Source organism: Ambystoma mexicanum, chromosome 1p, assembly GCF_040938575.1.
Source record: "Ambystoma mexicanum isolate Mex_15411 chromosome 1p, UKY_AmexF1_1, whole genome shotgun sequence".
Taxonomy (NCBI): domain Eukaryota; kingdom Metazoa; phylum Chordata; class Amphibia; order Caudata; family Ambystomatidae; genus Ambystoma; species Ambystoma mexicanum.
This window is the reverse complement of record NC_090921.1, coordinates 20,630,812-20,652,223: the sequence shown is the minus strand read 5'-3', so window position 1 is coordinate 20,652,223 and position 21,412 is coordinate 20,630,812. Positions and strand designations below refer to the sequence as shown.

Sequence of the window (21,412 nt, the reverse complement as noted above, 5' to 3'; positions counted from 1 at the left end):
AAAGCACCAGGAGGGCCAATCAGGGCGCAGTCAAGCCGAAATGGAGGAGGATCCACTTCTCAGCGTGCATGCAGCCATCTTTGAGTAGCACAACTCGTGGTGCTTAATGGAGGCTGGTTTCAGATATATGCCTCAAATGTAACAAGAAGGTGAATCTGGCTGAGTACAGGCCATAGGCAGCTTAGCATTAAAGCTGCTGAAATATGCTACAAATAATACGGCGTTCCGCCGCGACTTCGGGGGAGGCTTCCCACGATAGCACTGATGTGCTGCTTTAGCCGGAAGGCTTACCTTGCAGCCGGGGACCCTATCCACTGCTCCTGCTCCTGGGGTGAAAGGGCGACTACTGCTGCTCCAGGGCTCGGGACAGGCTTGAGGATGATGTGCCCGGGACTAGTGTAGGGAGGTTCCCTTTGTCATCTTTCCATGTTCCTTGTAGAAGCACAGGGGACCATCACTTTGGACCACCAATCAGATTTGTCAATAGCTGGCAAATCAGGTGGACACGTCGAACATATTCAAAAGTTGACCAGGCCAGTCTTTCAGCCTGTTAATAAGGACCAGGTATTCCCAACTTACAGTTGGGAGTCGAATAGTAGAGCCATTTCGGTAACAGGTTGGCATGGCCCCCTCGTCTCGAGTTAAGCCTAGAGTCAGTCACAGGGAAACATACATAAAGTCAATTTCCCATTCAGTTTGTGTAGGTGTCTGATGGAAGGAGGTTGGTTAAATGGAGCTAGAGAAAGAAAGTGAGAGGAGATTGGTGAGCACCAAGACCTTCAAGAGGAGGTTGTAGACTAGAGGGGGAGAAGGAGATGGTAGAACAGTTGGAGTTTGGGGGCAGAACCTCATGGGAATGATGCTGCTGGAGAAGAACATCAGAGGAAGAAGGCTGGATCGAGAGGAGCTGGTTGGAAAATAACATCTCATGAAGGAGCTTGGATAGAGAGGAAGTTGATCGAGAAGAACATCGAATGAGGAGGTTCAATAAAGAGGGAAAGTTGGTAGAGCACACCCGAGGATGGAGGTTTGGCAGACAGAGGAGGGTGGTCGAGAAAAACATCGGAATGAGGAGGTTCAACAAAGCGGGAAAGTTGGTAGTGAACATCAGAGGATGGAGGTTGGGCAGGGAGAGAAGTGGGTGGAGTAGAATGTCAGAGAAAGGAGGTTGAACAAGGATAAGAGGTTGTTGGGAGAAAAACATCAGAGGGATGTTGTAAAGTAGAGACAGTGAGAGGAGAACAGTGGACCTCAGCAGTAAATAATAAGGGAGAGGGACCAGAGGGAGGTGAGGTGATTGGCGAGAGTTGGAAGAAGAGGGTTGTTGATACAAAGTAGGTGGCGGGAGGCATGGGGGAGACGAGGGCTAGATAATGCAGAAAAAGGAGGCAGATAGACAGACTAGAAAGGGTTGAGCGGGCCCAGTTGGCCAAAAATAGGAACCAGAGGTGGGGGAGGAACACACAGCTGGCAGGGAGTCTACCACTGGTTCATAGTAGAGAAAGAGAATAGGGAAGAGATCCCAGCCCAGGTCCACAGAAGTAAAGGACCATCCTCTGCATCTCTGACTGTTACCAGATGTTCTCCAGCTACAGGCATCTGGAGACCTGCTAAGGTAGAGAGAAAGAGATAAGAGCCAAGCATCTGGAACAGACAACCAAGAGGAAGGATTTACGAAGCCTGGACATCAGCCAAGGGATACATGTTCCTTCTAAGTCTCCTGTTGGCTTTCCTTTGTTCTTCGTGCATAAAAAGGGACAAACCCTTCGTCCTTGCATGGACTATCGTGTCCTGAATGTTATCACCCGCAAGGATAGATACCCCCGTACTCTTGATACGTGACATAATTGAATCTCTGTATACTGCGAAACATTTCACCAAACTTGATCTCAGGGGGACTTATTATCTTGTCTGTATACGAACGGGCGATGAAAGGAAGACTTCCTTCAAGACACCTATTTCACACTTTGATTATCAAGTGATGCCGTTTGGCCTTTTTTCAATGCCCGACCATCTTTCAGCGCTTCATGGATTCCATTTTTACTTATTTGATCGGACTTACCATGTGGATATACCAAATCTATGTGATCACTTCTCCTCTCGTTACTGTGCAGACAAAAATGTTGATGCGAATTACGGTGCGTTGCAGTGATCAAATAGATCACTTTACCCATGTCCCCTAGCCCGCATTCCCCTATCCGCCCCCCCACCCCACTTACCTTTACGGAAGTACACTTCTGTGTGTGCTGCCGACTCCCCGCTATCCCTGCGGCGTCAGTTCCTCCCACTTCCGTGGGTCGGAGCTGATGCAGGGTGTTTCTTTTTATTTATTGATTTTTTACTTTCTTGTCCCCCGCTTACCACAGTGGTAAGCGGGGGACAACCCTGCAACCACCGACTCCCGTTATTGTGCCCAAGGAGAGCAGTGGACACCCATCCCTGCTCTGCTCGGGCGCAGTAATGGGAGTCGATATTTTGTGTGCCCCAAAGTCACTGTAACTGCTGGGGTGCAGTACTGAGTGTGACATTTTTGTATATTCACGATATACCTCAATGATATCCTTATTTTCTTCCCGACCAGGGGGGACCACGTCCAACAAGTTTGGGAACTGTTGTCACAATTGGCCAGTAACCATTTGTATACCAAAGCCGAGGTCGATTTCATCAGGAATTTTTGGGATATGTGCTCAGCAGCACCGGTGTACACATTGATCCAGCCAAAGGTAAGGCCATTTTGCAATGGAGTCCTCCTCAGGACCTAAAGTCCTTGCAGCAGTTTTTGGGATTCACTAATTTCTACCGCTGGTTTATCCCCAGTTTCTCTTGGTTCACCAATGTTTTGACTCACTTGACCAGCACAAAAGCACCATACGTCTGGAACACAGAGTCCAACTGAGCATTTGAGGAACTAAAAGAAGCCTTCCTGGCAGTACCAATCCTACGACACCCCATTGAAGAACAGCCTTTCATTGTTGAGGCTGTTGCCTTCAATGTCGCTGTTGGGGCGGTCTTGTTACAGTCCGATCCGGTCAGCAAGATAGAACATCCCATCCCATCGCCTATCTGTAACATAAATTGTCCCAGAGTGTACGCAGTTACACAGTCATAGAAAAAGAACTGTTAGCGATCAGAATGGCATCCAAGGAATGGAGACATCATCTTGTAGGAGGCCAGTTTCCAGAGGAAGTTCGCACCAATCATAGGACTCTTCAATTTATATGTTCCTTGCAATGTCGGAATACCAGACAATCACACTGGGCCTTTTTTTCTCACGTCATGATTTCGTCATTTCATACATACCCAGCGCACATAATAAGAAGGCTGATGCATTGTCATGGTCATTTAAAGTCGAAGGGGACCCCGGCCGTTTCTGATGTTCCTGTGATTGCTCCGAAACATTTTCTATCAAGAATCCGCTCACATCTGGGTGCCCTTCTACAAGACACGATGTCCCTTCCTGTTAGATCAAGGCTGCTACGTAGAGCGGGCATAGCGAAAACAAAGGTTTTCTGTTCTACCAATAGTGAAAATGAAGATCTACCAAGACCAGTTGTACGTACCCACATCGGTATTCCGAGAGGCAATTGTGGAAGGCTTTCATGATTCCAAGATCGGAGGACACTGGGGCATGAAAGTCACCCTGGAACTGTTCGCACATCAATTCTGGTGGCCAGGATGCGCTCGCCAAGTACGGGACTACATTCTGTCGTGTCCTATTAGTGCCTAAACCAAGACCCCACACAACTCACAAAAAGACTACCCTTTCCTTGGCACACAATCACCCCTGATTTCATCGTGGAACTACCGCCATCTGAAGGCAATACCTGTATAATGTTGGTGATCGACTGGTTCTCCAAGATGGTACATTTCCTGCCCTTTCCCAAGATACCTACGGCGGTTCAGATGGCATGTACCTTCCTACATGACATTTATCGCCTACACAGACTACCTGAGAAGATACTGTCGGATCAAGGTTCTCAATTCATCTCCATCTTCTGGTCACAAGTGTGTAAACGCCTGGGAGTACAACGTTCCGTGTACCGCCCTCAGACCAATAGCCAGATGGAATGAACTAACCAGACTCTTGAACAGTACCTGCGTTGTTTTGCCAATGCCTCTCAGGACAACTGGTGTTCCCTTCTGGATATGGCAGAAGTGGCTTACAACAACATCTTGCCCTCTGCCGTTGGTCGTAGCCCATACTATTGTACTTACTGGTTACATCCTAAGGATATTACTTTTCATCCCACCGTGCCTAGTCAGGTTCCTTCTGCTGACAACCTGCTCTCTTGGATACAAACCCAACATCACTGGCTATGGACATTTTGGAGGAGGCTAAGAAACGCATGAACGACCAGGCTGGCGGACATCGCACCCTGCCGCGGCCCTTAGAGGTGGGAGACAGGGTATGGTTGTCTTCCAAGAATCTACCCCTCTGAAACCTGCCTACCAAATTAGCAAATTAGCTCCCTGTTACTTGGGGCCTTTTAAAGTCCTTAGGAGGATCTCTCCAGTGGCCTACCGGTTGCACTTACCCCCTTTTGTGGCACATACAACCTGTTTTTCATGTTTCCCTTCTGAAACCCTTTGTAGCTGATTCCAAACCTGTAATATGAGGTGCAGAAAATGTGTAACTCGTGGGTCAGGCATGTGATTCTCCCATTTCTTGTGGATTGGAAGGGTTATCCCGCCTGTGATCGTACTTGGCAACAAAATTCACATGTCCATGCCCCGCGTCTAGTGCATGAGATCTTCCTCCGCCATCTTTGGAATCCTGGGGGTTCAGGGCTTGCCGGGAGGAGGCATAGATTTGTGGTACCCACTATTTGGGGCTCCGCTGACTGCTCGGCCCTTACCTCATTGGCTGCCGCGCCTCGGTCTGTTTCTGCAACCCGAGGCTCTGCCATCCGGCACCATCTTGGTGGCTCTACCCCCGATGGCGTTTGTTTCGATTCCACATGAGGGGGTTCCAGAGTTCCCTGAGGGCAGCCGTGGTTTTGGGTCTGATACTTGTGTGGAGGGGTGTGTCCCGCTTTCCACGCATACATGGTGTGTTGGTTCCTAGATCAACCGAGGCTTGCTGTCCAGGCCTCGTTTTCAGTTGTAGCCTCTGCATTAACTTCCTGTACCAATGGTTCTCCGTATCTTAACGTGGTTTAGTTCTGATGGTGACCTGCTCCAGCTGCTCTTTTTGCAGCTCCTCTCCTGTCTGCTGTGCTTTGCCTTCCTGGTGGGTCTCCCTTCTACCTTCTGGTGGTCCCTCCTCCTCTTGCCTTTTCCTGCATCCTTGCTGCCTTATTTCTGCTTTGCCTGGGCTGGCTCTTCTCTCGACCCTTCTTTAGCCCCTGGTCAGCCTTGACCACCCCACCAGGATTTTTTCTTAACCCTTGCTGTGCCTTGGTCTGCTCCTGCCTATGTCCTTCCTGCACTTTGGCCTTATTGCTGTTCATCTCTTGGATACCAGCTTGGAACATCAGACCCATCCATCATCCAGGCAGTGTTTGGAGTTTCTTCAGAAGCTTATCATCCTAGACCGTCTAGGACATTGTGCCTCATTACGAGTGTGCCGGTCCGGTAACAATGGTGCCAGTAAGCCTACCGGCACCGTTGTTACCAGACCGGCACACTCCGAGTCTGCATGTGGCTGCCTTCCTGCCTGCCAGGCCTGACCTGGCAGGCGGGATGGCACCCATTCACAGACTTACATGGAAGAACCGGCACTGTTGCACACGGTGCCGGTGCTTCCATGCTCCTCATTCCCATTGAGTCCTATGGGAATGGGGATTTACTTTTTCTGGCGCCTGACTTCCCGGACTGTCGGGGCTGTAATGCCCCAGTAAATCCGGCAAGTCAAGCGCTGGGAAATCTTGCAAGTCCGGTGGCAGCGTGGCTACCGGCGGGCATGTAATGAGGCCCACTAACATTATGTTGGCCTCCCCTGCCAGTACTTGCACCGTTCCTGCGCCACGATAATCTGAGAAGTGCCGTCCCATGTCATGGGGAGCTGGTCCAGAAGTTCTTAGTATCATCCTGGGGACTTTTGGGTTCGTTCTGCGTGTCATGCTTTCAGCCAACTAATCAGAACCATCGTTCTGCCTACTTCATCCCTGTCAACAGCGTAAACAGGTACGCAACGCTCACGCGACGCCTTGCTTAGCAGTGGCATAGGCCTGGTCAGTGTAAGCTTGCCCCATGTCAGAGGCTAGTGCTTAACTTGTGAGCTATCGGCTCGAGGGTGAATGAACTATTTGTTGAGGGTCTGACTCTCTACTGTTTGATGGTCTTCAAGATCCCCTCACTTCCTACCTTCTCTGAGATGTCTGTGAGGTGCTCCCTCTTCATCTCCAAACCCGCACAAGACTCTGCTGCTGTTCCTCTGAGGTTTCTGTGCATAGCTTAGTTCCTCGCCTTGAGGGTAGAGATGAGACTATTGCTACATAGAGTAAACTGGTGTTCCCAGTCAACAACCTGATGCAGCTTGAACATATCTGTGTTTGGGACGATCCCGTCTCAATTCATTGTAATCGCTCTCTACCGGTTGGTACATGCTTGGGTATTGTTTGGTTGGGTGAGGTGAAGTTTGCATCCGTCCCTGCTTTTACTGCAATATGTGAGGTTTTAAAGCAGCAGAAATTGTTGTTAATTGTAACTAAGACTCTTTTTTCTAATAGTATTTATTTTTTTAACCTTTCCGTCTTAATATGCATTTAGTTTTTGCTATGTAAAATGATTTGCAACGTTTATTTCCCACATATATTCAAATGAAAAATTGATATAGCGCTTGAATGCCTGCCCCTACTGGGTTTCTATTTGCTTAGAGCACATGGTGCACATGTAAATCTGGGTACCTTCAGGTCAAATGGAAACACTATTAAACAGACAGCATTTAATGTATTCTTGCATCCAAAATACCAAACAGTTTACTTCAGTTCATTTATAGAGCGCAACCATACCCTGGGGTAACTGGGCGCGTTGAACTTATTGAGCAGCAAATTGCAGAAGGTTACACAGCAGTGAGAAACAGAGGACAATGATAAATACAATAAATAGCCTGTGGCACCAGGTCACAGAATGGTCCGAGTCATAGATAGCAGTTGTTATTAACACAAAAGATAAGGCTACACTGTAGTCTGAATCTAGGAAAGCACAGGTGATACAAGAGGAGGGAGTTAGGGTAAGCCTCCAACTGCCATAGTGCCTTTGCACGAAAGTAGTATTACTGACTCGCGAGCAGGGTGTTCACCTTGGCTCTGAACGACCAGAAAGAAAAACCAGCTCTAAGGTCCGTGGGGAGTGAGTTCCAACATTTCGCTGCTAGCACAGGGAAGCTAGCCCCACCAGCTGTTTTCAAGTTGAATTTGGGAATGTTTAATCGGTACAGATTGGGGGATCTGGTCGGTCTGGAAGAACTTTGTCTAGTAAATTTGTCAGATAGGTAACGAGGTGCTGTCAAGGAAAGGCATTTATGTGTAATGACGAGTGAGCGTAATTTAATTCTGTCACGACTGGGGAGCCAGTGGACTTCCTTTCTGAAGGAGGAGATATGTACTTTGCGAGGGATATTGAGGGCGCACCTGAGGGCGTTGTTCTGGAGAATCTGTAGTCTGTTCAGATTGTGATTAGTGGTACCAAGAAAGAGTGTGTTGCAGTAATCTAATCTGGACAGAATCAGAGCACTGGCCAGGGTGAGGCAACTGTTGGACGATGAAAATGGTTTACAGGCATTGATCAGTTTATTGGTATATGCTGTGGATGAGATGGTGGCGTTAATTTGTTTTTTAAGGGAGAGTGTCGAATCTAGATATACACCCAATGTTTTGATTTCTTTTGAGACTTTTATGATGTTGCCGTCAATGGTGAAGGACTGGTAACTGGGGTCGAGTTTGTGGGAGACGAGCTGTTCCGTCTTGTCATCGTTTAAACAAAGGCCATGGCTTGGATTTCCAGGTAGACTTTGTTGAGTTTTACAACATCTTTCTTGTAGCAACCAGTGAGGGTAATGAGGATCTGGGTGTCGTCAGCATAATTTGTGTATGTGACACCGAGATCATCAAGTCGGTCAAAGAGGAGCTTCGTAAAGATGTTGTAAAGCGTGGGGGAGATACATGACCTGTATATACCAGTCAGAACTGGCTTCAAGCTGACTGCTGCCATTAGTGTTGGGAAACGGGCACCCAATTGCCCAAGACAGCCACTTCCTAACAAAGATGACCTGAGAAATGGTGGCAGGGTTAAAAAAGGACCCCATCGGGTAAAATGGATTCCAACCATTGGAACCACATTGCAAAGACAAAACCCACCACCAGCCCGATCCCATGACTAACAGAGATGGGGAACCCCCTCTGGGACGCTACGGAGTAGGTTTGGGTTGCCCCTGCCTTAGGGGTTATAACGACTTTAAGGGCAGAGCCTATTAAACAGAGCCACTCCCTCAGTCAGGCTTTGGATCAAGCCAGGCTGTGAGAAAAATAAAGTCCAAACCCATAAAAGAAGCAACAAGTACAGAGGGCTTCCTCATCAGGCAAAATGTTGTCTTTCTACCCAACACCATGTGCCCTCTCAGAGCCTCCAGCTTATGTTATCCACAGAGAGCTAGGGGTTAAATGGGCAGCTGGGCACACTGCACATCCAGTCGGAGCTGGAATACTGCCCATCGGCTGTTTATGGTCCTATAGGAGAGAGGTTATTATTGTGTCGTTCGCATCAATCCTCTATGCAAACACTGATACCAGCTCAAATGTGGTGGCTCCAACCCAGTGTGTAATTGGGTGCTATTTATTGACCAGGCCCACTCCTGCAAAATGCGAGGTCTGTAATCCGAATACAAGCCACTGATAGCTGGGTGTGTGCTCTAACCTATTGTGTTTTCTCTCCCTCTTTTTCTTTCTCTCATCAGAGCTTTCAACTTTAAACACAACGATTATTATGGAGTAAGAAAATAAAGCTCTGATGCCCACGGATTGAAAGCAGTGGTTGGAGAGGGATCAAACTCAAGTAGAGAAGTAATCGGACAGGAAACATCAGCCCTTCCTGGGCTTTGTGGAGATTGAAGAGGCTGGAACCACTGCCAAGAATCTCCAGGAGACCATGGACCAGATGAAGGTTGAAGAAGGGCAGGAGCCATCTGCCAGCGATTACCCAGAGCTCCTCTTCCTGGTGAACGTTGAAGGGAACGAGCCAACTGCAAGCGAATGCATGAAGCTCATGGACCAGGTGAAGGTTGAAAAAGGGGAGGAGCCACCTGCTGATAGCCCCAAGCTCCTTCTCCAGGTGAAGGTTAAAGGGGAGGAGCCATCTGCCAGCGATTGCCCAGAGCTCCTTCTCCAGGTGAAGGTTAAAGGGGAGGATCCATCTTCCAGCGATTACCCAGAGCTCATGGACCAGGTGAAGGTTGAAGACCAGGAAGGAACTTCTCAGAAAATAAATCCAGACTTTATGATATGTGCGAAGGTGAAAGAAGAGGACGAACCATTTACCAGTGACCATCAAGGGTCTGGGGAAGGAGAGAGAACTGAATGGCTAGCCTCAGGTAAGATAACATATTTGCATATAAACAGTGTGATGCATTGCCCACCCCTCCTCCTTGTGAGTCTTGCCACTTTTTAGACATATAACTAAAGTGCATATTCTTTCTCTTCTCAAGCACGTCTCATAGTTACTGTAAACTACGGCATTCCATGTCACTGTTATTTAGTGATGTTTACCATGAACCAAGGCCCACATCTCACCAGCACCATTCCTCCTTCTGTCAGGTTCACATTCCTTGGCTGTCTTTGGTCCGGAGGGAATTTTAGGGAAATGATGCAAATACTGTGCTAGAACAAACTGGATCTACTCACCGGTTTTAATTAGTATAACGTGTGATGCGTTTCTTGTTCCAAGAGCTTTTATAGCTAAAAACCACAAAGAGAAATATGCAATAACAAACAAAAATAGACATTTATTTCGTAAAAGGTCCTCAACATTTCAAAAGCTGAAGAATAACTTGAAGGCTGAAATAAATCTGTCATTCTGTTTGTGGCTTCATTATCTAAGAGACACGTTAGTTACCTTGGTTTTCAGTACACACTGTAACGTCTCATGCAATGAGGTTTTCTGTCTTATCAGCTGCTGAAAAGCCAAGGCCTGACTCGAGTTCACAACGACCTTGTCCGGTTATATTCCCACTACTCATTATGTGATCATGTGCACATTCCCAGAATGAATAATATTTATAATGCAAGTGTTCCTTTGTTTAAAAGCAGCAATGTGAGATGGTGAAGTATAGCTAACAAAATGGCAACCTCACAGTTCTTGCCCTCCCATCCTGCTCAGTCTGTACCACTAGCCTATGTGTTTATCTAGAGGAACACCTGAATTAGCACTTTTGTAATCCTAAATTATGCTTTTATGCATGCCACTTGTGTTTTAAACAATGACATACATTAACTGGCCTCAAAATGTGCACTTGGCAATGGCTATTGATAATTCGGCCGTGGAGAGTAAACAATTAATGCTCTCTGCATGTGTAGAACTGCTGGGCAAGGGATGCGCTAGGCCTGGTTTCAAGCTTTGACATTTCCACCCCTGCAATTAGGAATGAGTCTTAACAGACGTGTGGCACCATGCAGCCTCAGGCACCATCTAACCATATAGACACATAAGTGACTGGCCGTCTGAGACCTGAATGAAGCAGAGGAAGTCCTCCACCCCATTTACACAATCACTGGCTCCTGTAAGGAAGGCCTGGTATCAACAGTAAGACAGACACAAGTGACCACAGTTCAAGGGTCTGTAAGGAAGGCATGGTATCAACAGTAAGACAGACACAAGTGACCACAGTTCAAGGGTCTGTAAGGAAGGCATGGTATCAACAGTAAGACAGACACAAGTGACCACAGTTCAAGGGTCTGTAAGGAAGGCATGGTATCAACAGTAAGACAGACACAAGTGACCACAGTTCAAGGGTGTTTATTGAACTTCAAAAACGGTTTGAAAAACACCTATCTTAGCCTAAATCTATGGATGGGAGCAAGTTACGACTATCAAATAATAATAACGCAGTCCTAGTTTTGTCTTGTCAAAACAAAATAGTCTATACTAAAAAACCTTTTGTCAATCCTTACCTCTAAATACAAATAGTGCGGGAAACAATGTTATATAAATGATAGAAGTGTTCAAGAAATGACATGTCAGGATATTCGGGCCGTTGACCTCCCTTCCCCCCGTTTTCAGCTCGGGACAAGGCGGCACACTAAAGTTTAGCACAGCCTCTGGCTTCTCTGCCACGAGAATGCAGTTCAAACATTAGCATCAGGGCCTTCCGTGGCTAAATCTCTTTGCCTTTCAAAGTATCTTCTTTCAGAGAGCCTGATGCGAGAAACAAACAATAAAGTTCCTTTCCTCTTAGGATTTTACACGTACTCTATTTCTTAGGTGATTAACTATTCACCGCGGATCCCCCTTAACCCGGCTCAAATTCTCGCCTCGAGTGATTCACGGTTCACCCCAGACCCCCCTCGGTCTGGCTCAGATCCATTTTAACACAATGTTCAATCAGTCTCCCTCGGCTGGGCTCGGACCAATTTAATTCACTCTACCACAAGCTTGCTTTAACCCAAAAGTTTTCAATTGATCTCTCTCCTTTGGGCTCATACCAACTTTATGTATTTTTGTCATCAATTTTCTTGGCAGTATCAACATCAAAGACTTTCGATTGTGCATCAGATTTTGCTTGACCCACCGCAGGACAACTTCAATGTACAGTTCTTTGCCACTCTTTCACCTTTATCAACTCTCAATAAGATACCTTATAGAGACCTTCGAATGAGCACCCACGTTGTTCTGGACCACTCTGTCAAAGGTATCATATCTTGGTTTCAAAGTTCAGTCACTCGTCTGTTGTTCAATTTGACTTGCTTTGCTTATCACATGCGTTTCATACATTGTTCGCTTCAGCACTCACCATATAATGTTGCCACTTGCAACTTGGCTCCAACACAGACCAGTCTGGTATCGGCATCCCCAACTCACTGGCTGTGTTGATTTCACTGTTGCTGCTTTATTTTAGGAGCCAAGGACAGTACCACAGCTGCAGGCGATTCTCCCTGCCTTGATTATCGATGTGGGAGGGCCCGGGGTACCTCTGACACACAACGCAGGATTCCTAAGCCTGGTTTCCTGTTCTTACGCTTTCTATTCTTGAGGTTTCGTGAAAGTAACCGTTTCTTGTCGAAGAGGTCATTTCTGTTGCGCCGTCTTCTTGTGTTGAACTGCCATCTTGGAACAGATTTTTTCCTTGTGTACTTTGCCTCTCTCAGAGTGTGCTTTCGTGCTCCGCCTTTTATCCGTGTGGGGAAGTGTAATGGAAGTCAGATGTGCGTGATGGTCAGTAATTGCCTGACCCTGCCTGACCATTGTATTGGGACATGTCAGGTATACACCTTAGGTGTTAGTCCATTTTCTCTCATAGCGAGCTGTCTGTGAGAAAGTGTGTTGTGAAAGGTGGGTTGGGGGATTGAGTTCCTAACTATCCTACCTTGTAGGATGGGGTGAATGTGTTACAGGGAAGGGGATACCACGTCTCGCCATCCAGTGTCCCACTCCGCAAAGACCCCTGACCCAGGTGATCCTCCTGCAATGTTCCACCCCCAGGAACTGAATCCAAAAGCGATGGCCGTTGTAAGGAACTCATGGTGGCAACAGTAATGACAGACACAAGATATCACAGTTCAAGGTTCTTTATTGAACAATGAATGTGTCACAGTAAGCCAATATCCTTGCTGAAACAATTGAGTTCAAGTTAGGACTTACCAAGAGCAAGGAATAGGCCTTCCGTAAAATGAATACCAGATGGATCCAGGTATTAACGAGCAGCCTCAAAACACCCAATCACTGTACTAAGAAAGACCCTCCCAGTGATGTATCTCACTAGCTATGAAGAAATGACCAGCTAGTGAAATTAATCACTTGGAAGTGCGAGGAATCCACAAGAATGGAAATGGCACCAGGCTGTAATAAGAAAACAATGGGCCTCATTATAAGTATGCCGGTCCGGTAACAACGATGCCGGTAAGCTACCGGCACCGTTGTTACCGGACCGGCATACTCCGAGTTGTGCGAGCGTGTGCCTTTCTGCCCACCAGGTCTGACCTGGTGGAATGAAAGGCACCCGCTCGCAGTCCTTGACGGATGCACCGGTACCGTTATAAACGGTGCCGGTGCATCCGTCCTCCCCATTCCCATTGAGTCCAATGGGACTCGAATGGCAAAGGGGAGTAATTTTTTCTGGCGCCCGGCAATAATGAATTACCGGGACCGCCGGGGCTGTAATGCCCCGTTGAGGCCCGATTGCCGGGCGCCGGAAAAAAAATGACTCCGGCAGCAGCCGTGCCGTTTTTACCGGCACGGCTACCGCCAGGGTCATAATGAAGCCCAGGGACTCCTCTTTAATTCTCCTAAGAATACAAGTAAGGATGTAAGTGCAATAACACCAGTAAGCTGCCTATTCCCTATGAAACCCCTTGAGTTGCCCCACGTGTTCTCTCTTAAAAATGCAGAATTGGGTGTTCCAAAGTTCATCCAAAGGTTGAAGAAAACGTAACAAAAGGGACTGGGAAGGTTAGTACAGGAAATAACCTGAACGGCACGAGGGACGCACTTGGGTCGGGTTGGTGCACTGGAAGAGTTCAGCAGCAGGGTGTTCATAAAGTTAAGTGCATTGTTTTGTAGTCCGTGGAAAATGGTAGAGGTGAAAAGGAGTGACTGTGTGGATCCTCGAGTTGAGGCATGAGTAGTGCATGAGTAATCTAATTCCTCAATAGTGTCTATTGGAAGAATCACAAGCAAAATAGGGATAGTCAAGGAGACTCAGTAGAGAAAATGAGGCTAACGTACTGATTATATGTAGAAATCTCAATGAGCGCTCTGCACCAGAGCCAAAATGAATATAGTCCGTACCGGTAGCCTCGGAGGAGATAATGAGACCGGAACGCACTGTGGAGGAGGACCTTTACTGCGAGACCACAGCGTAATGAGCCCTGGGTACGAATTAAGTTCCCAACTGGAATTGCCATGGTTAGGAAAGCAAGGCAGACAACAATCTAACATTGAAAAATGGAAGACAGAATACAGTGTGGGAAGGTAGAGGCTTAATGTGTAGCAACCAGGATGTTGGGCGGAGCCAAGGAGTCCAGGAAGGTAAGCCGGATCAAAAAACGAACGTTCACAGAACGCTGAAGCGGGAAATAGGGTGAGCGAAGTTTCGGGATACAAGATCATCAGAAGCACCCGATTGTTGCCCAAACGGGAATTAAATAGTAGCCTGGCTCAGATTGGCTCCAGGGACGGCATGAGGAGTCGCGTCCCATATTACGTGATTCTGTGACAGCGTGCATCTTTTAGAACAGCGTATCGGGACAAAACAACGTCACCATGGTGATTGCGCAGAAACCTTCCACTGTGTGAAAAACGGCCTAGCAGTCGATCTATGCGCACATGAGGTTCCCTTAACACGAGAACCAAGATGCCCTTGTCAACCTGCAGGGGTAGAATCGGCAGGCATGATGGAATGCAGGATGGAAAAACGTATAACCTAAACATAAATGTAAGATGAGAGCAAGCGTCGACCATCAAATGAAAATTAAGTCAGTCCTAGTGGCAGCGTCTCAAAATAAAAGGGCATGTACTAAGAAAAAAACCTATTGCCAAATCCTTAAAAGTAAACACAGAAGGAGTGTGGTTGCCTTGGGGTCTCCCTTGCCCACGTTTATAGCACAGGACAAGGTGGGACCCTGGAGCACAGCACATGCTCGAGCCTTCCCAGCACGAGCCAACAGTTCTGTATCCATTATCAGGTTCTTCGATGGTTAAGTCTCTTTTCAATAAAAGTCTCTCTCTCTCTCTCGAGGCCTGATCCTCTCAACAAACAAACACAAAAGTTCTGTTCTACGAACACTTTAGGTGATGGTTTCACCTCTGAGTCCCCCTCTTCTGTGTGCAGACCCCTCATAAATGTATATTCAACAAATTCACAAGACAGTTCCCTTCTAAGTGAACTTTCGGTGTTAGCTTTCCACCCATGGATCTCCCTCGACCAGGCTTGGATCCCAAATGACAAGGGGGACACTTCCCTTCCCCTTGTCTTTCAATACTTCTTACAAATCTTAATGTCTTTTTAAATAGGTTTTCGACTGCCCTCTGCCTGGTTCACTCCCGCCGACTTTTGGTTGTCGGCTTCCTTCTGCCGGGTTCACTCTTGTCGACTTTACGAACAATTCCTCATGGGACTTCTAGACTCCGGCCCTTTCATTAGCATCCCTCGGCCGGGTTCACTCTTACTAATCTTCACAAAACACAGTTCATGTGCTATTTTTCAACATGCTGGATTCCCTTCCCTTAGCTTTCACCGTATTTTGTCAGTCAAAGACATTCAACGGTACAGAGGATTTTACAAGACCCCTGTATAACCACTTTGACTGTTCTTCACCTCTTCCCAAGGCCTTCTGGTTACGGTAGTCTTTTACCGTTGGGCATTCGCTCAGAGATTCTTGAGTAAGCACCCAAGTGGTGCCGGACTCCTCTACTGCTGGTTTCCCTCTTTCACAATATTAACAGTTCTTTTTTTGTTCAAAGTTCAAATAGCCACTTACTACTACTTTTCGTTCAACACAGTTGCGTTTCTTATCGGTTCTCCCCTAGACTCAACGGCTGTGATGAACCGCATGCCTCTCCTTGAAGTCAAGGTTGGTACTATCGAGACCAGCGTCCTTCCCCAGCTTGATATCAGCAGAGGAGGATCTTGCGTACTGTGGACATCTGCTGCAACACAAGCTGGCTATTGTTTGCGGTCTTATGATTCCTTCTGTCTACACCGTCTTTCTCCTCCTTTATAACTGCTGTGCTGAGTTAGCTCTCACGTTGTGCGATCTGCCTTGCTTGTCGTGTGCTCTTGTGCTCCCCCTTTTATCCCTGGGGGGAAGTGAAAGAGCCGTTGGGTGTGTGTGATTCTGGTCAATGGCCTGACTTTGCCTGACGCTGGTATTGGGACACATCTGGTGTTAGTCCGTTGTCTTTCTCCACGCGAACACTTTTGCACAACATGAAAGTGGGGGGGGGCAGTGTTTGGGAATATCATACATGGTAGGATGGGAAAAGGTGTCAAAAGAAGGGGGATACCACGTTTTGCCCATGGGTGTCCCACTCCCCAAGCACCCCCATCCCGGTGATCCTCACCCACTGGTCCATCCCCAGGAACTGGATCCAATCGCGATGGCCGTATCCTGGCCACCTGGATGACAGATACCCGGGGTCTAACTAGTGAGAATCCATCAGGTTTCTCACACTCCCCAGAAGTGCGTGTGCCGCAAACCTGAACTTTGTCAAAGGTGCTGTGCCCATGCTGTCAGAGGTTGCTCTGCCCGTGTCAGCGTGGGTGATGAAACTGTCAGTGGCATCGGCACTGTGAAGGACCCACACTGGGAGGAAGGGGGCTCGCTAAGGTGAGAGAGGTGGGTGTTGTTGGCAGGACCCCAGGTATTTAATGGTTTGGTTTAGGGGGAAGTGGGGCTATTTTGCATACCCCAGGAAAAATGCAGCACACACACCCAAACCTGTCAATCACATCTTTCCCACGCCTCAATTTAAAAACCACAAGAGAAAAAGAGACAGTCAGGAGCATTACACAGCGGCGCAGGAGCTGTGGTGGGAAAACAAGGCCGGGGTCCATCTACAGAGGATCAACCCTCCGTTTCCTCCCACGACATTCTTCCTACAAGATGTGGCTTATCCTTGTGGTTTCAGTTCGAGGCAGTTTACCAGAGGGTGGTCTTATTTCTGTGGCGGCATCCTGACGGTAGACGCTCTGTAGAGTGCAATGCACTGAATTGATTCAGGAATATCCTTGCAGGGAGTCGCTGTCTGGCAGGGTCCTGCAGTGGTAGAACAAAGGAAGGGAAACGCAAAGCCAAGTCATGGGGTCCCTTTTCCATAAGGCTAAGATCCGGTGGTCAGCACCGTCGTGGGCTTCCTGGTGTGGATTATACAGAGATGTGTTGCTCTCGTCCATGATGCTGTTTTGTGGCATCCTGCAATTGCTTGACGGGAAGAGGTCACGTTGCGTCCTGGTGCAGGCTGCTTTATGCGGGTCTCTGGCTTCCAAACATTTTTGGCGGCATTCCTGTATTCTGCCCACACTGGAAGGTGAGCCAGGTATTAACCTGGCAACTCTGGATTCATCTTAAAGGGGGTGTGGACCGCAGAATTCTCCCCCATACTGAACTGCCGTGCAGGTATCGTTAACTGTGGGCCCATACTAGCTGTCTTAGCCTCCAAGAGGCAAGCTGGGTGTGCATTGGGGCCTTGCGTCTAGAGGGTTCTGAGGCGTGTGCTGGTGTTAGAGGGTGATGAGGCAGAGGCCACCTGGTGGCCTTGATAAATGGAGACAAGGGCGGGCGGGATGGGAGATGTTATTATTCCTGTTTTGTGTGGGGGCTGGGCAAGAGGAGAGCAGATGGCAAAACACCCAAGCCGAGGTGAAGAAAGGATGCAAGAAGAATTACTCCAGGGAGGTCAAGCACGGGGCAGGCTGACAGGTATGTGTGTGGAGGGAGATATTTTTTAGGTTTGATGTAATCCGCACCCTGCCTCCCCTGTGTGCCCCCTGCACTGCTGGTACATTGGGCAGGGGCATGGACGGAAGGGGATGTTGCTGGTCTCTGCCAGAGGCTAAGGTGTACCCACGGCAGACTCTGTCGTTCTCTACCAGGCGCTTATGTATAACCCGCAGCAGGCTCTTTTGCCGCTCTCTCACATATCCCCTGGTCTTTTCTCGGGTCCAGCACTCTCGGAGACTCTCCCTCTTCACTTCTTTTGACTGCTGGATGGTAGCCTTGTCTATGATGACCGCTGCAGGATCTGACACTATCAGAGACTCCCTCTCTCCACTCCTGCCTCCTGGATGGTAGCCTCGTCTATGATGACCGCTGCAGGATCTGACCCTATAAGAGACTCCCTCTCTCCACTCCTGCCCCCTGCATGGTTGCCTCGTCTATGATGACCGCTGCAGGATCCTACACTATCAGAGGATCCCTCTCTCCACTCCTGACTCCTGGATGGTAACCTCATCTATGATGACCCCTGCAGGATCTGACACTATCAGAGACTCCCTCTCTCCACTCCTACCTCCTGGATGGCAGCCTTGTCTATGATGACCCCTGCAGGATCTGACACTATCAGTCACTTAGTCTCTCTCCTCTTCTGCCTCTTGGATTGTAGCCTGGATTGTGACGCCCCCTGCAGGGCCTTGTGCCATTTCATAGCTTGGCCGATTACATTGATTGCCCAATTGCCTCCATATTGTGTAATTCTACCTGCTTTCTCAAATCCTACCCAGGTGTTTTTACCAGTGCTTATGATTTCTACACTCCTGTTCTTTCTGCCCTTCAAGGAGTGACTGGGTGGCAGTGACTGAACCATCAACACGTCCCACCACCGTTTTGATAGCAGATAGTGGTGGACACATTACTTTGGGTGGCTGCTGGAAGCCGTAATACCATGCAGTAATGTGCTGGCGTGGTAAGCTGGAGGATGCGACAATCTCTGCGTCCCTAGCACATTGTACGAGCTCTGCGGCACCTCTCTTTCCAGGGCATTAGTTGAATCCTGTCGATGTTGGAGTGTTTTAAACCGTTATCATATCCTAAAAGGGAAGAGGGTGTTGAAGGCAGCAGACTGGCTGGCAGTGCAAGTATTGGAGTCTCCGCTTATGTCCATAGCTGTGTTCAACTGGGGAGGTTGGGAATGGGTGAGGTCGGGAGGTTAAAGGCAATGAACTGGGTTGGAGTGCCAGATGGTAACCTCAGGGTTGGCAGCAAGGAGGTGCAGTAGTGGGACGCCCACATCCGGATGCCACAGCAGAGTGTCAGGGGTTTTCTCACTAGTTCCTCTTAGCTCCTGACTAAGCCCTAATCTTACGAGACAGGATGTCCTGGGACACTTGGGGGGTGCACCACGGTTACCACCTGTGTACCTCCTTCAGGCAGCACTTCACACACTGGCCGGGCATCCCTGGTACCCAGAGTCTCTTGGAGTGCCAGAGGAGTGTCGGACAATGTGACTTCATCACATACCGCTCCTCTTTCTTCCCCGCCCCCCTTTTTCATCTTGGCTGGGGGTCTTGTGGTGTTGCATTTTAGTCCTTCTCCTTTTTTTTTTTTAATTTATCTTTATTAACATTTTTATAAATTGCACAAAACAGTAACATACGGAGCTCCCTTACCTCGTGCTGAGAAATAAAAGGATACAAACATAACGTCAAGAACCTAAGGGCTTCTCTATTGGGGGCGGTGAACATCAACAGGTTCGTACTGAGTCTGGGGCGTGTAAAGTCTGTCCAAGCCTCATCTTCAACTTAGTGAGGGACCCCCAAGTGACAACAAACAACAACACCCAGAGATCGCTACCAACCTATCTCAGATCTTCCTGGGAACATGTAGGGGCCACCCAGAGATCGCTACCAACCTATCTCAGGTCTTGCTGGGAACATGTAGGGGCCACCCAGAGATCGCTACCAACCTATCTCAGGTCTTCCTGGGAACATGTAGGGGCCACCCAGAGATCGCTACCAACCTATCTCAGGTCTTCCTGGGAACATGTAGGGGCCACCCAGTGATCGCTACCAACCTATCTCAGGTCTTCCTGGGAACATTTAGGGGCCACCCAGAGATCGCTACCAACCTATCTCAGGTCTTCCTGGGAACATGTAGGGGCCACCCAGAGATCGATACCAACCTATCACAGGTCTTCCTGGGAACATGTAGGGGCCACCCAGAGATCGCTACCAACCTATCTCAGGTCTTCCTGGGAACATGTAGGGGCCACCCAGAGATCGCAACCAACCTATCTCAGGTCTTCTTTTGAACATGTAGGGGCCACCCAGAGATCGCAACCAACCTATCTCAGGTCTTGCTGGGAACATGTAGGGGCCACACAGAGATCGCTACCAACCTATCTCAGGTCTTGCTGGGAACATGTAGGGCCACCCAGAGATCGCTACCAACCTATCTCAGGTCTTCCTGGGAACATGTAGGGGCCACCCAGAGATCGCTACCAACCTATCTCAGGTCTTCCTGGGAACATGTAGGGGCCACCCAGAGATCGCAACCAACCTATCTCAGGTCTTCCTGGGAACATGTAGGGGCCACCCAGAGATCGCTACCAACCTATCTCAGGTCTTCCTGGCAACATGTAGGGGCCACCCAGAGATCGCTACCAACCTATCTCAGGTCTTCCTTGGAACATGTAGGGGCCACCCAGAGATCGCTACCAACCTATCACAGGTCTTCCTGGGAACATGTAGGGGCCACCCAGAGATCGCTACCAACCTATCTCAGGTCTTCCTTGGAACATGTAGGGGCCACCCGGAGATCGCTACCAACCTATCTCAGGTCTTCCTGGGAACATGTAGGGGCCACCCAGAGATCGCTACCAACCTATCTCAGGTCTTCCTGGGAACATGTAGGGGCCACCCAGAGATCGCTACCAACCTATCTCAGGTCTTCCTGGGAACATGTAGGGGCCACCCAGTGATCGCTACCAACCTATCTCAGGTCTTCCTGGGAACATGTAGGGTCCACCCAGAGATCGCTACCAACCTATCACAGGTCTTCCTGGGAACATGTAGGGTCCACCCAGAGATCGCTACCAACCTATCACAGGTCTTCGTGGCAATATGTAGGGGCCACCCAGTGATCGCTACCAACCTATCTCTGGTCTTCGTGGCAACATGTAGGGTCCACCCAGAGATCGCTACCAACCTATCACAAGTCTTCCTGGGAACATGTAGGGGCCACCCAGAGATCGCTACCAACCTATCTCAGGTCTTGCTGGGAACATGTAGGGGCCACCCAGAGATAGCTACCAACCTATCTCTGGTCTTCGTGGCAACATGTAGGGGCCACCCAGAGATCGCAGCCAACCCATCTCAGGTCTTCCTGGGAACATGTACGGGCCACCCGGAGATCGCTACCAACCTATCTCAGGTCTTCCTGGGCCTTTCTGCAGGTGTCCAAATGCTGCCACAGGTTCGCCCCTTTGCCCACAGTCAAAATGACCCTCTTTCGACCCTGAAACTTACAGGCATCAATCCTCTTGCCCTGCCCACATCGGAATGGCCAGCGAGAGTGATGGGTGAAATGCAGAAGTGTCCTCCATGCTCGAGCCCCAGCAGTACCATTCCTCTCAGGGGCCCTCTCAATATCCGAGGAACTGAACACACTCGCTACCAGACATCCTCCAAATTACTCACCAGCCTGTGCTGATGGCATGGCAGCATGTCCTCTGAAGTCGTTATGGATGCTAGTAACTGGAAATGGCCCAACCTGAACAGGGGCGGTGGGGAGGCTCTGATATGAGTTACCATGGTTAGTTACAGTCT

The 21,412-nt window shown here is 48.7% G+C and overlaps 1 protein-coding gene across 1 annotated transcript in view; it reads left to right on the top strand.

The window, feature by feature from the left end:
• The window catches only part of LOC138564138 (zinc finger protein ZFP2-like), a 71,972-nt gene that overhangs the window by 15,737 nt on the left and 34,823 nt on the right, over positions 1–21,412 (top strand). Inside the window, exon 2 of the mRNA XM_069642888.1 lies at positions 8,897–9,529. Coding sequence (XP_069498989.1) covers positions 9,088–9,529 — 442 coding nt within the window. The 5' untranslated portion in view covers positions 8,897–9,087. The remainder of the gene's footprint in view (positions 1–8,896; positions 9,530–21,412) is intronic.